This window comes from Zophobas morio, unplaced genomic scaffold (genome assembly GCF_036711695.1).
Source record: "Zophobas morio isolate AGI-343-1 ecotype UQ-CSIRO unplaced genomic scaffold, CSIRO_AGI_Zmor_V1 ptg000023l, whole genome shotgun sequence".
NCBI classification, from domain to species: domain Eukaryota; kingdom Metazoa; phylum Arthropoda; class Insecta; order Coleoptera; family Tenebrionidae; genus Zophobas; species Zophobas morio.
Window position 1 is genome coordinate 10,763,332 of NW_026972128.1, and position 14,221 is coordinate 10,777,552.

Here is a 14,221-nt window from a genome sequence, read left to right on the forward strand (position 1 = left end):
AATAAAAAAGTTTTGTTTGATGTGTTGCCGCCACTTCTATTCAACCAACAGTACCTCGCTTCAGTAGATTTCTGTAAACGCCGGCCATCTAGCGACACCCTCATAAATTTAAGCAGCCATCTTAGTTATTGATCGTGTTTTGTTGTTATCCCAGTTTGCTAGATTTGTGTGTGAAAAAAGAAAGAAATGGCAGATAAGTACGATTCAAACGGTGATTACGGCACTTACGCTGATAATTTCAAGCGTAAAAGTATAGCAGACAAGTTAAATGAAGCAGCTGAAGGAGAAAATGACGAAACTAATCCGGCAACACAAAAAGCCGGGGAGTATGTCAGAGAGTTATTAGCCGAAAAACTAACAATGGATCAAAATAAACAACCAAATGCATGTAGACTCATTGACCAAGGTAATGACAAGTCGTGCCCTTTTATAGTTTTTCACGTTACTTTGTAAATTCGAATTTATCGACTAATTTGCGGTGTCAAATGGTGTTCAATGTCAGACTTCCGGATAAGTGTGTAAATATAAACACTTTTTTAAATGCCAATCGCAGTTTTTCAACAAGGAGTATCGCATGTCATTGGACATGCAGGTGGTAATAAAAACTAGTTTTAACTACTTGTTGAAACTGTGAAAGAAGTCAAAATTTGTATACATCGTTTTCCGTGTCAATGCAACAGAAAATTAAATTTGTACCCGTAATTGCAGTTTTTTTTTTTCGATAAACCGAAAGGACTTGTTATTTGTTTGGATATAGAAGTAAGGAATGATTATTTTGTTACTGAGAAAACGTTCTATAATAATATATTACCTACACACAAAGTATTTTTTTTTATGTTTCTTGCAGTAGATATAATTCTATTGTACTGCTCTTGTATTTATCATATACATTACATAAAAATGAAATTAAGTGAGATACAATTTTGTTTTTAACTTTGTGGAAGCTATGATAATACACATTTGTGAAAAATTGGTATTTTTGTGGACACAATACGAGATTAAAAAGTTGAAGAAGCAACAGGGAGACGATTAGCGCTAGAACAGTTTAAGATTATTTCTGTTTTATTCAACGTATCATCAAACGCATCTTTTATCACATACACTATCTCCACTAACGCGCAAGATCTTACCTGTTAATATCGGAAACAACCTGCATCCACAGTATCTTGTCAGTTGTTACTTCATACAATCATCCATAGGGAAATTTCATTGTTGGCATTTACATCATAAGAAGTAAAACAAGTAAATTTACATTAATTATTACTCGAGAAATAAATTGTAAAAAGGCATGCAAAGAATTTAAATTAAAGTACTACGATTATCATATAAACTAGTGCTGCGTTGCGTCAATATCTGTACTGTACTGTATTTAGTATTTTAAGCTTCTTATAAGATGCACGAGTGAAAGTGTAAACACAAAAGTTTTTACTAAAAGCCGCCTTTTTGAGTAAATGAGGAAATTTTCCTTGAAACAGTAAAAGAGGCAAAAGTCGTCAATGTTGTTCTTCGACAAATTCAGTAAAACACACAATGTTACGTATTAAAGGACTAATGGAGGTTTTAATTGCCCGAGGCGAATAATTATAATTCAAGCGATTTAAAGGGCCGATTGCACAGCATAATTTAAACTTGGTACGAGTTTATTTGCTTTATTTATGTTGGGTCAATTGTTTCCCTTTAACATTAATGTTGTGTTTAAAAGCTTAGTGAAATCTGACATTAAGAGGTGTTTTAGTTCTGTCTACACAATTTTTTTCATCCTCCGCAATAAACATTAATTTTTAAACAAAACATACAATTCACAAGTGAGTGTGGCTTTGTTAACATCATTTAAATGTTTTATTCTGTTTTAGAATCATAATCTTGTTTATAAGCACCCAAATGCGGGCATAAATTGGCCTTTATGTCATAAATCAGTCAAAAATTGCTAGGCAACGATTGATTATTTATTTACATTAATTAGTTATTCAAACAAGCTTCGATATTCAACATTTTTATTAATGTTGGAAAAATAATATTTCATCAAATCACTCCCTGGCCGACTTCAAATTCTTCTAAAAAATTTTTTGAATAAACGTTTTCCGCTTCTTCAGTTTGCATTTTAAAAATCAAATTATTTAATAAATAAAAAACGTGGTATCCATAACAACATCAAAATAATAGCCAGCTATGTATTAAAGTTCGCATCGGCACAATTCACACAATCTTGCCGGAAACACTCAATATTTCGTTAAAAATATTTTAGAAACTAAAATAGAATAAAACGTTCCCTCGGCCATAATCTCCCCAATTTTGCCCTTAATACATAAATAACTATTACGTAACTTTAATAATATTGTAAACAAAAATGTCTGTTATTTTAGAGTTCTGAAATGTGAATTTGTAACAATACTTCGTAGGCTTATGAACGTCTAACAAAATAATATTTTTTTGTGTTAGAAACTATAATCGATTAATTTTAAAAATCAATTTTTAATATATTTAAATAGTATTTTCGAACGCCTTTCTACTAAACAAAACTTGATCTAAGTTTATTTAGATAGAACTTCCCTCTCCTTGAAGTACGTCCAAGAAATCCAGATTGTTCTAAAAATGACAAAATTTGATTTTGCAAAATTTTGTTTATTTTATGACGATTCCGATAAGTTAAAAATTATCGATAATAGCAGTCACAGTGTAAGAAAAAAATTGGCTCATAAGGAATTCGAACCAGTGCCCTCGACGTTTTTCGCGTTACATCTGTACGGACTATCGCTATTTCGCGGCTCTTATACTTTCAAATTTTGGTTAACGTTTTACCATCTACCCGATATTCCTAACATACATACATATACAATTTGATAATAGGTCCGATAGTGTCGAAATTTATATGTACAATACAAATCGACCCAGACAGATGAAAATTGGAGACCAATTTGTTCGTACTGTAGGGGTCCTGAAACGTCGAGGAAACATGAAAGTAGCCATTCGCTAAATGGACCCTATTACAATGATTTCTTAACTTATGCTCGGGAAATAGTTACTGCCATAAATCTTTATAACGCTTAAATTACTTGTTACTTGTTTAATTATCTTTTTTTTTTAATTTGAACCTTTTAAATAAATCGATATATACAGCTCACTTATTATAATTACAAAATAAAAGGATTATAAAAGCGTTTAAATGTAATTTCTTTCTTGTATATTAGTGATTTGTACTTGTAGGTGCATTTTATGCGACATTATTAGAGATGGATCATTTTAAGTTCAACATGATGAGTCAACAGAATCTGACAACGAACTGTCAGTCAGTAGCGCAACATGTACATTGCAGAAGAGGGTGCTTTTTTAAATTATTCTTTTAAATCGTAAACAATAACACAGGGAAACGTAAACTTAAGTGAACTGGTCAACACGCTAGCACGAATGCGAATGAATCTATTAAGCACTAATCTAAACAGGTGCCCTTACGCTAGAAAAGTTCACAATGACACAGAAACGATGACGGACGCCTCTGAAGGTGCGCCCACCCCTTAACTTTGAAGGTGGAGTTGGCACGATGTCTACTAGACCTATTGCTGTGAAATTTTTTGTTACTAATGACTATCGGGTAGACGGTTAACCAAAATTTATTTGTCCATAGCCACCATATTTGATGTCACTTCAAAATTTTGCTAGGTAAATCATATTTACATATTTACTTCCCGATCGTAAGCTAAGGAAGTATTGTTGACTCCTAAAGCATGAAAAACTAGGTTTGTGTTGATTTCTAGTGGACGAATAATCTCCGAAACTACCGGAATTGTTGTCAAATTGCATATGTATGTGTAAAACAATAACCAAAATTTGTCTAATCATGCCCACCAACAATTTGATGACGTCTCCTCATCATTTTAGGTAGTTAATGTTGTCTAAATTTTATTAAATAATATCCTGTACTCGTGGTTTATGGATCCGCCTTGATTTTTATCACAATTACTTTACAAAAATTGTTTTTGTGATATATTCTGCATGCTTCGTAGTCGAGTGAGATCGATGATGATTCTTGGACTCGTGTTTTACCCAGTGTGGATTCGAATTCCATCCTCACCGAATGGTGTTTTTTTTCAGTGACTTGTATTACTATATTTTTGCTTATATCAGACAATAAATCAATCTTGCAAAATATTTTTTTTTTTATTTTTTGAAAAACTGTTCGATTGTATTTAAGGGGCGAGGAATGTTCTGTTTAAATAACATTAGAACAATTTTTACTTCCTGAGCGTAAGCTAAGAAAGTGTAGGAATCGAGTCCATCGGGTGACTTGCAACGATGTTTCATGAGTTCTAGAATACGAAAAAAGTGGTCTCCTGTTTCCGTCTATCGCCTGTATCCATTTTTATTAGACACGTAATATCCAAAACTACCGGAATTTAAAATTTGGCCTATCATCCCCACCACCAATAAGGGTTCTCTTAAAGAAAAATAAAATTCACACAACCAAATTTTATAAAATTTCGAAAAAGCGGGATTTGTGTTATTTTAATTGACGGGCGGGAGAAGTTCTGTGGAAATAACCTTGGGCCAATTTTTTAAATGTACTTATGGTTTATTATTCGCTTTTATTCTTTTTAGAAACATTTAGATTTATGAAAAGAAAATAAAAATTGTACACATTTGTCTTGGATACAAAATACAGAACCGTCTGCTCTGATAAATTGCTGTTCAAAATTTATCCATGCATTTATCTCCTCCAAAACTGTGGTATCATCGCAAAATTTTCCCAGATAAATTGTATCTAAAATGTGCAAAATATGCATCTACACTTGTAGTTAAATCAGCAATAATTTCAAATTTCAGTTCACGCCTTTGATGTGTGTATTGTATAAAATAACATAGTGGTACACATGTCGTTGATGACTCCGTATTGAGTTTTTACCCGAAACGTCCAGATTTTTGGAAAAAAAATCAAAATTATAACACAACATTTTGCAATTTAATTTTGAATCTACAAAACCGAATGCTTTGAAATCTTGCAATGTTTTAAAGTTATCATACGCATGGTAAATTTTCAAAATGTCATCCCCCAAAAAAATTTATGACGTCACTTCAAAATTTTCCTGAACAAATCCTATCTTAAATGTGCAAAGTATGATGAGTCTATACTTGTGATTTATCACTGCATTAATATTTTATAGATTTGCTTATACAGGGCGTCTCAAAAAAATTATTGACTGACTCAGTTAATTTTATTGTTTAAATCAAGAATTGCAAAACTGAATACTTTGAAATCTTGCAGACGTTTTGAAGTTATTGTAAGCATGGTAACTTTTTAATCAAAATGTATCTGTTTATCAACCCCAAAAAATTGATAGCGTAATTTCAAAATTTTGCCGAATAAATCCTATCTAAAATGTGCAAAATATGATCAGTCGATACTTCAAATTTATCATTGCAGTAATATTTTTTTAAATTTGCTTATACAGGGTGACTTAAAAAAAAAATAGATCAGTGAATTTATTTTATTGAATAAATCAAGAATTGCAAAACCAAAGTTCGTCTGTGTTGATTTTTATTAGACGAATATTTTCCCAAATTCCCGTATCAATTATTGTCAAATTGTACATGTGTGTGTAAAACGCTAACCAAAATTTGTCTAATCATCCCCATCAACAATTTGATGACGTCTCCTCCTCAACTTAATGTTGTCTAAATTTTATGAAATAATATCCTATACTCGTGCTTTATGAATCCGCCTTGATTTTTATCACAATTACTTTATAAAAATTGTTTTTGTGTAATATTTTCCGCGTGGTTCATGTAGTCCATATCTCGCTTCTGCATCAAACGCTTCGTAATCGAGTGGGATGGACCATCGACTCTTGGACCTGGAGGTTCGAATCCCATCCTCACCCAATAGTGTTTTTTTTTTCAGTGACTTATATTACATTATTTTTTAGTTATAGGGTTTATCAGGAAATGAACAAAAATTTTGCAAAATCAAATTTTATAATTTTTTGAAAAATATGATTTGTTTGATTGTATTTAAGGGGCCAGGAATGTTCTGTCTAAATAACATTAGAGCAATTTTTTAAATATTATGCTTCTACGCTTGTCCTTTGTTAATCCTCTGATCTGTTATTTTCTTTAGACATTTAAATTTGTAAAAAGAAAAGAAAAATTGTACAAAAAAAAATTATAAATTTGTCTTAGATACAAAGGAGAAAACCGTCTGCTCTGGTAAATTGCTGTTCAAATTTTATTCATTGATCTCCTCCAAAACTTTGTGGTACCATCGCAAAATTTTCCGAGATAAATTATATCTAAAAGTGCAAAATATGCACCTACACTTGTAGTTAATCACCAATAATTTCAAATTTCAGTTCACAATTTTGACATCCTTCGAAAAGTCTCACTAATAAAATACTCATGCTGAAAATTTACAAGTATGATTAATACTGGTAACTTTTTTTTATTTAAAGCAACGAATGCACTAAAACGTACATAGTTAGGATCAATAATATTTATGTGGTTATATGACCATCAAGAAAACTAAAAGTATTCCTATAGATTGTAAAATATTACAGAATTATTCTTTTAAAAGTATGACTGATCACGATTCGTTTTACGACTAAATTTTAGTAATTGAAAATCAAAATTTAACACCAATAAATCCAGGATGACAAACATTCTATGATAAATTGTAAAGAAGTTGTGGATCTACTTTTGGAAATTCGGAGTGGTTCGAACGAACTGGCAACACCGCCGATAATTCTATACTAAAAGACGCTGCTCTAAGTTTCGTCTTTATACATTATTAACTAAATGTCAACTTGATAATAAACGTGTAGAACCAAAAAGACCTTGTAAAGAAAAAATGTACAAAGAGGGATAGTTAAATACAATTTTAAGAATTCTCAGAGTTCGCGAAAATGTCTTCGTTAGAGTGACATACGCTATTTGAACTCCCAGTAATTGGAAAAATAATTGGAAACGTATACGATAGCTAATGATCAAAGTTTCTTTTCTATCGTGGTGTACACTGCTATTGAACATGCAGCTGTGGCTAGTTGCTCATTAATTGCACGGACTTAAATATCTTTCAGGGCACGTGTATGGTAGTACGAGCAAGGTGAGCTTGTCGTTTAGATACCGTTAAGTTCCCTCTTTAATATCGTGTAGGGCCCTCTACATATTTTCAAGGGGTCTTTAAAAGAGTCGAACGCCAATTGAGAATCGTTTCAGTTTTTAGTCTGAACAACTGTTTTTTATCTTTAGTGATTACCCCATGTTTAAGACTAAAGATAAATACCATATGTATAAAAATAGTCTGCTTTCATTTACGAAAATGTCGAAATGCTTCATTTTCATATTTCAGTTCAGTGGCTTCTAATTCCATAACGTTAATGACATTGCAGTGCAGAGTGTTTAGTTTGTATAATTTGTAGTAACAACATTTAACACATATCAAAACAAAACACTCCTCTGAAGTTCACAGAACTGTTCCGAATTAACTTGTTTGCAGCTAATGCTAATTAACTTCTGCATTTATGAATTTACGTAAATTGCACAAGCAAATATTTCACATGTAAAACCGGTCCAAAATGTGTTAAGCAGCATAAAACAGTGGTGTTGCAGATCCATTAAGCCACTATTTATCGTAGTTATACAAATAGTAAATTAAATATGCGACACAAAACTAATGAGGATAATAACGTGTTATTAGCAGTACAAGTCAATTAGAATTTACGCCACCGTATTCAAATCTGCAGTGGTAGTTAAACATCAATACATCCTCTGTAGGCTTTTCGGAACACGAAAGTGATTTTCTCTTAAAAAATCTAACTTGATTCCCTTATTCCTGATTTGATTTCAATTGCTCTTGAGTAATAATGCTCGTAAACTGTAATTCAGTTCGAGAATCTCTGTAGCTACAGCAATTACAGAAATATCCTTAAATTAATTTCGAACAATTAATTTTCAAGGAGTGGCAATTGCAACTCCTTGACCTCCATGCTTTATGACAGTACTCCAAAGACCCTTCCTCGCACCAAATCGCTTTACGGAAAATACGACCAAGTATTCCGATAATAGCTTTTAACAATTACATAAAATGTATCCATGTCTTGAAAGATACGAGACCATTACTTCAAGCTTAAGCTCTCTGCTACACAATCGACGACAGTTAAATGAAATTTGTAAGAGTGCGAATAATTGTTACTTAGGAGAACGAAAATCATTTTATCCTCCGCGATTTATTAAGAAAGCTGACCAAAAAACAGCGGAAATAGACAATCTGAAATGCCTCGTTCCTGTTCGGTTGATGGTGATGTATTACTACTAGCAACCTGAACATTTGTCACTGCTAGTTCGTAGTATCTCCATAAGGCACTTTAATAATGGATAGCGAATAAAAAGATCGATAGTAGGTAACTAAATAAATGTATGTAAGTCCCAAAGATTTACACTTCTTGACATTGATAAATTCCCCATATCAAATAAAGGGAAATGCTGAAGCGCTTAATTTTCAGAATGTCCAGAATTAACAAAAACTGAAAATAGCTTGAAGGGCTGCCGTACCTTCACAAACTACGCAGCAAATCTGACAGTTTGTTTATGGTAATATAATAATGAAACAAGTAAATATAACTCGAGCCTATTTAATTTGGGGTTTATTTTACCTATTGTTAAAGGATGGAAACTTTGTTTTATGCGGTTAATGTAAAAGAGATGTGTGTGCATTGTACAATGAGCAGTATGCTAAATAATGAAAATATTAAATAAACAACACAAAAAGAGAAATGTGAATTGTGCGTTCCTCAAGTTGTAAATTAGCCACAAAACAAAAGAACTTCCCTCGCCGCAAAAAAGTATGTTAAAAAATAGTTACACCATAGCATAGCACCTAGTATTGGTTGCGCTGTTGAAGCAAAGCAAGTTCGGTATTAATACATTTAGCTTTTTCTGTGTACAAGTTCGTGGTAAATCATTAAATCTCAACACGAAAACAATTAGTAATCTGGCACGTTTTTGACTAAACAAAGTTAACAATAACAGGGCCAACATTTAACCATCAATTTAAGCCTTGAAATTAATTGTTTTGACGCCGTTTTCAAGCTCCCCTTAATTACAAAATCAGTCTAGAATGAGAGAATAAACGTAAAAATTTCGTTTTAAAAGTTAAAAGCTGGAGGTGTTTCAGAACAGAGAAATTGGATTTTACGTGTAGAAAGCCTTCGCATTATAATCATTACCTGATTTGGAATACTAAAATTTGAGGGTTAAAAGCAGACTTAAGATCGATATGTTCAGAGGTGTGAATGTTCTGATAAGAACTCTGAAAGTATTGTTTAACTTACAATAAGGATTTTCGTATCTTTTATATTTTGAAGTGTTTTGATCCCTTCAACCAACAATTGAGGCTTACGGAAATCCGCGATGATAGTGTTAGAAGATTTCACTCAGAGTGACGAATGATAAATCCGTTCATCGGTGGCGGCGACAATGGCAGGTTGAATTGAAGTACACTGTCGCCCTATATTTCACTTCGCTCGGAGTAAATATGCATGAAATAAGAATGAATGTGTTGTTACAAGAGAACTAAATAGATTTCGAGTTCGATTGAAATTGAATCTATTTGGTTGGCGAATAAAAACAGGATGGTTGACCTACATGGCCACCATTATCGGATTTGTTCGCAATTTTTAGTTTAATTAAATTTTATTTTGGTACGTGTTTTTTTACTGGCTAAATAAATGCAGAATCCGTAAAATCAATTAACGAAAAAAGTACAACTGAAAAAATTACGAGAGGAAATAAAGGGAGTTTAGCCAGTTTGATTACTATCAATCGTTCAAGGTAAACAGTAGTTTTGAAGTGTACACTAATTTATTAACTCATTTCAATTGAAATTTACAAAATTTTGAGGTAACGTCATCAATTTTTCGTTGAAGATGGATAGGTACAATTTACCTTTTAATTTTAATGTTATTTTCAAAAACTTTTCGATGATATTAACTTTGTAAAGAGTATAAATAAATTAAAATTCCGTTTTGGTTACCAAATTTAAAAAAAAGTCATTTCGTAGATTCTAGGGGAAACTGTATATTTTGCTTTTTTTGTGATATCCCCAATATGTTTCATTTGTAATTTAGCCATTAAACCATAAAAAAGAGCATGTACACAAAAAAATTAAACGAGATTGAATTTTTAAGAAAATTCTGAGGCGACATCAAGATAGTCTTAACGCTTTTACAAAATTTCAAAGCAATCCGTCTTGTACTTTCTGAGTTAAATTGTAAAATTCGATTGTACAGTTTTGAGTTCTTTTTTAAAAATTGAATCCATATAAAGCCATAAATGGGGATGGACTAATACATTACAGATATATAAACTTATAATTGTACATTTATGTGCTAATATTTCAGGTGACGTTATTTTTATGGAAAAGTTTCCTCTGTTGATTTATTAACGTTTTACAAAGTTTACTGATTAGAGATTCGTTAACCATAATTTTATCGTCCATTACTAAGTTATGGTGCAGACACGTCATGATATAAAGGTGTGTCGAATTTCGAGGAGCATGTGGACATAAAAATGTTGGGCTAGTTATTAGAAATTCCAAGCGATCCGCAAGGTCGTGATCGACATCCAAAATTACACCAAATCGATATTTATATTATAGCTATATCAGGAGTATCCAAGCATATGAGGAACGTGTTGATTCGGTTGTAAACTCAGTATTCAACTGTGACTTAATGCAGATTTTTCACGCTAGAAGCGAACAATCTTCACTCATTCAAAGAAATATTTCTAATTTTGGAAAATGTTTTCTCAAACGTTGTTGCTACTTAATTTATTTCTTATAAAGTTATTTACCTGAGTTATAACATCCTGCTATAAAAAACTTCAGTAAGTGCGTGATTTTGTTTTCAGAAATCACGAAGGTACAAGCAATGGGAAAAATTCCCCAAAAAGACGTAAAATACGTCGACATTTATAGGGAAAAGCCTATCAAAGTAACAGTAAAAGTTTTAGTTCCAGTAAGAGAACATCCAAAGGTAAAATAGCAAAATCAAATTAGACAACTTGAAATTCCATTGTCTCTCTTATAGTTTAACTTTGTCGGAAAACTCCTTGGACCTAAAGGAAACTCAATGAAGCGTCTACAGGAGGAAACCATGTGCAAGATGGCTGTTCTCGGTAAAGGGTCAATGAAAGATCGTCAGAAAGAAGAAGAGCTTCGCAATTCTCTTGATCCAAAGTACGCTCACTTGATGGACGATCTCCACGTTGAAATATCGGCTTTGGGACCGCCGGCAGAAGCTCACGCTCGCATTGCATTCGCTCTAGCTGAAGTTCGAAAATATTTGATTCCCGATAATAACGATAACATCAGACAGGAACAAATGAGGGAAATGGAAATTATGACATCTTCAGACATACCGATCGAGGAACCGAGAAGCTCAAGGCGCGCTCCAGGAATTCTTCGAGGTAATTAATTACTTTAACAAGTTTTTTTACTTTTTAATTAGAAGTAACAAAGTCGCTGCTGTTAATTTATTCACACGAAGGATTCTAATTTGAATTAAAATTAACAGATATGCTTGGGTAAACCGAAATAAACATGGGACGAGATCCAGATTTTATTTAAACGACTCCACAAATTTTGGGTCACATCAAGTAACATGTTTTTTAAGTATAGTTTGAAGATTGTTGAAGTTTTGTTTTCTTTAATTTTAACATTTTTAATGACTAATTAACTTGAAGTATCTTCGTTTGAAGAATTAAACCGTCACAGTTTGGTGGGGTCTACTGTATACTTTATTTGTGTATGATTTATCGTAAGATTTAGTAGAATAAAGGAGTGATTATAATTTGTATTACTTCTATTTCTCTAAAACGATTAAATAAACGAGAGCACTCGCAATTTAAACTGAAGTCTTATAAATATATAGTGAACCAAGACCTATAAGGTTATATGGCCATCATAAAAGTAGTTGACCGCAAATAAATACCCCCTTTGTGTGGTTCGCACTAAGCTTACCGGTTGGCAATAAATCATCTTCGAAACATTTCTTGCTCCTATTTAACAGGGCCGGCTTTCAAAGCGAGTGATTATTTCGGAACCCTCAGCGGCTGCAAGTAGTAAAGAAATAGTGGAGTGGTGGATTTTCATATTTAGTGAAAGCCGCCCCTGAACGAACCCACCAGAGCCGGTCGAGCTGCAGTGGACACGTTATTTACGACCCTAAAATCTTTTCTATTGTAAACAACTTAACTTCGACACAATGGGATGATTTTATGATGGCCATATAACCTTATAACTCTTGGTTCACTATACTTGACCATAAAATAATTTATAAAAATCGAACAGGGGTAGGAGTATTTGTGAATGGCGTAATTTTCCTGTAGCAGCAACAATACCTCGGCCACCAGTTCCCATGAGAACCGCAACCAGAACGCCGGTTGTGACTCCCAGGGTGATGCCAGCAAAGACAAAAATAATGTCAATTTTGGATCGTGCTCGCATAGCAATGGAAGAAAGTTACGGTTTTGAGGATTCATACGAACCCACTGACGTTTACGAGCCATATTCCAGTTCAGTGTCCCATTCAAGGTCCTATTCAAGCCACCACTATGAACCAGATTACGAACCCGAGTACTACCGTGAAAGTTCTAGTTCATATGGTAAGTTCATTTTCAATTTTCTCTCGATGGTTATATCCGCATTTTAAAAATAAATATGAAACTAAAATTAAACCCTTAAATAAACCTAAAACTTAAAACAAAGCGCCACCATTTAAAGAGTCCTCTTTTTAAACAAAACTCGTTTAAAATAATATCGGGATATAAAATGAAAGATCGACTCTTTAACTACTCTAATTTAATTTATTGTGCCTCTAATATGTTTTTAAACGATTGTGTACAGAACCATCGCAGCGGTGGAAGTCTTATAAAACTGCAAGCTCATCAACTTCTCGTCACAGTGACACTACTCGTTATCGCACTTCCCCCTACACTCGCCCAAATAAATAAGTTTAGCGTTGAGTTCATTTCAACAATTTTCACTGTTTAATACTAATAACTGTAATTTATTCAACGTTAACATCACTGGTGTCATATTTCTTGTCAAAAAATAAAAGATCTGATTATTTAACGAAGCGCGTTACTGGGATCTGAATGGTTGCTAATGTTCGGGCATGTGCTAATAATACGCCTTTCATCAACAACGAGAGTACAAACATAATACGTAATATGTATTTGTGTCAATACTCGCAAATGGCTGAACCATGGTAGGTACAAATCGCATTAGCAAGCCCTGCGTTCACGGACCATGCAGATCTTTATGTTCAGCGCTCTAATATTATTATTTATTTAGCTTCCTCGAGAAAAAAAATTTATTCATATAGAATGACTGATTTATTTATTTATATTAAATAGTATCAAATCGTTTATTTTTATCAAAAATAACCGTATTAAACTTGTATTTAATAGCGACAACTTAAAAAGCAATTTAACTCAGATAATATAAGCTTAAACATTTATATGGAACGTAAATCAAGTTAATGTAATTTTCAAGATGTAAAATGAGCTATTCTTTAAGAAATCGGATGTACGAGACAATGTAGTTCAGGCTTACAGAATAGCTCGCTAAAAGCTAATGTAGATGTTTAGATTATATCAATTAGATTGAATTAAATTGTATCGTGTCTTCAATAAAAATCGAATAGGACAAAACATTTCTCGTTAATTCCCTTATTAATATCTATTATTTTAAATTTCTAGTGCACATACGTCTTATTATCTCAGGTAAAGTATTAATCTTAACATATTAAATATCAATTAAACTGCGCTAATTTAATCGTTAAATATATTTATAATTTATTTTAATTATAAACCACTCTGCATGTTATTTTCATTTAAACGAATTATTTTATTTTCGTACAAATATTATTATTTTATCATGTTTCATGGTATCATGTAATATTTATGTTTATTTGTGTAATACAGCTGATTCATTATGGCATAAATACTGCAAGATCCAATCACCCTGGAATAGTAGTTTTCTTTTAATATTGTTATTTATTTATTTATTTAATTTTTTAATATAATTCTAATACAATGTTTATTGCTGTTGCAGGTTTGTGACCTTCGGCCCCCAGGAAAAAAAAACAATATGTGAATATTAAAGTGTGATTAAGTGTCTGTGATATAATAAAGTATTTGTATAAGTCGTAAAAGTATTTTCATTCCGTGTTTT

The 14,221-nt window shown here is 32.4% G+C and overlaps 1 protein-coding gene across 2 annotated transcripts; it reads left to right on the top strand.

Annotated features, from left to right (window-relative positions):
* The first annotated feature begins 119 nt into the window (after positions 1-119).
* Positions 120-14,201, top strand: LOC135134685 (KH domain-containing, RNA-binding, signal transduction-associated protein 2-like). 2 transcript variants are annotated; one of them, XM_064063451.1, is made up of 5 exons: positions 120-406; positions 10,894-11,018; positions 11,073-11,451; positions 12,373-12,648; positions 14,102-14,201. In XM_064063451.1, exons 1-5 carry the CDS (start codon positions 187-189, stop codon positions 14,107-14,109), a joined length of 1,008 nt encoding a protein of 335 aa, XP_063919521.1. In that variant the 5' UTR covers positions 120-186; the 3' UTR covers positions 14,110-14,201. The 2 variants fall into 2 exon arrangements, with proteins under 2 accessions (XP_063919521.1, XP_063919520.1); XM_064063450.1 differs by lacking the exon at positions 14,102-14,201 and adding an exon at positions 12,890-13,855.
* Positions 14,202-14,221: the final 20 nt, after the last annotated feature.

What these genes read in the sequence shown, in the direction of transcription:
- LOC135134685 (XM_064063450.1), top strand. Translation starts at nt 187, where the DNA reads ATGGCAGATAAGTACGATTCAAACGGTGATTACGGCACTTACGCTGAT. An exon ending in ATGTAGACTCATTGACCAAG is followed by an intron (nt 407 to 10,893) that starts GTAATGACAAGT and finishes TTTTGTTTTCAG; the next exon opens with AAATCACGAAGGTACAAGCA. An exon ending in CGCTCCAGGAATTCTTCGAG is followed by an intron (nt 11,452 to 12,372) that starts GTAATTAATTAC and finishes ATTTTCCTGTAG; the next exon opens with CAGCAACAATACCTCGGCCA.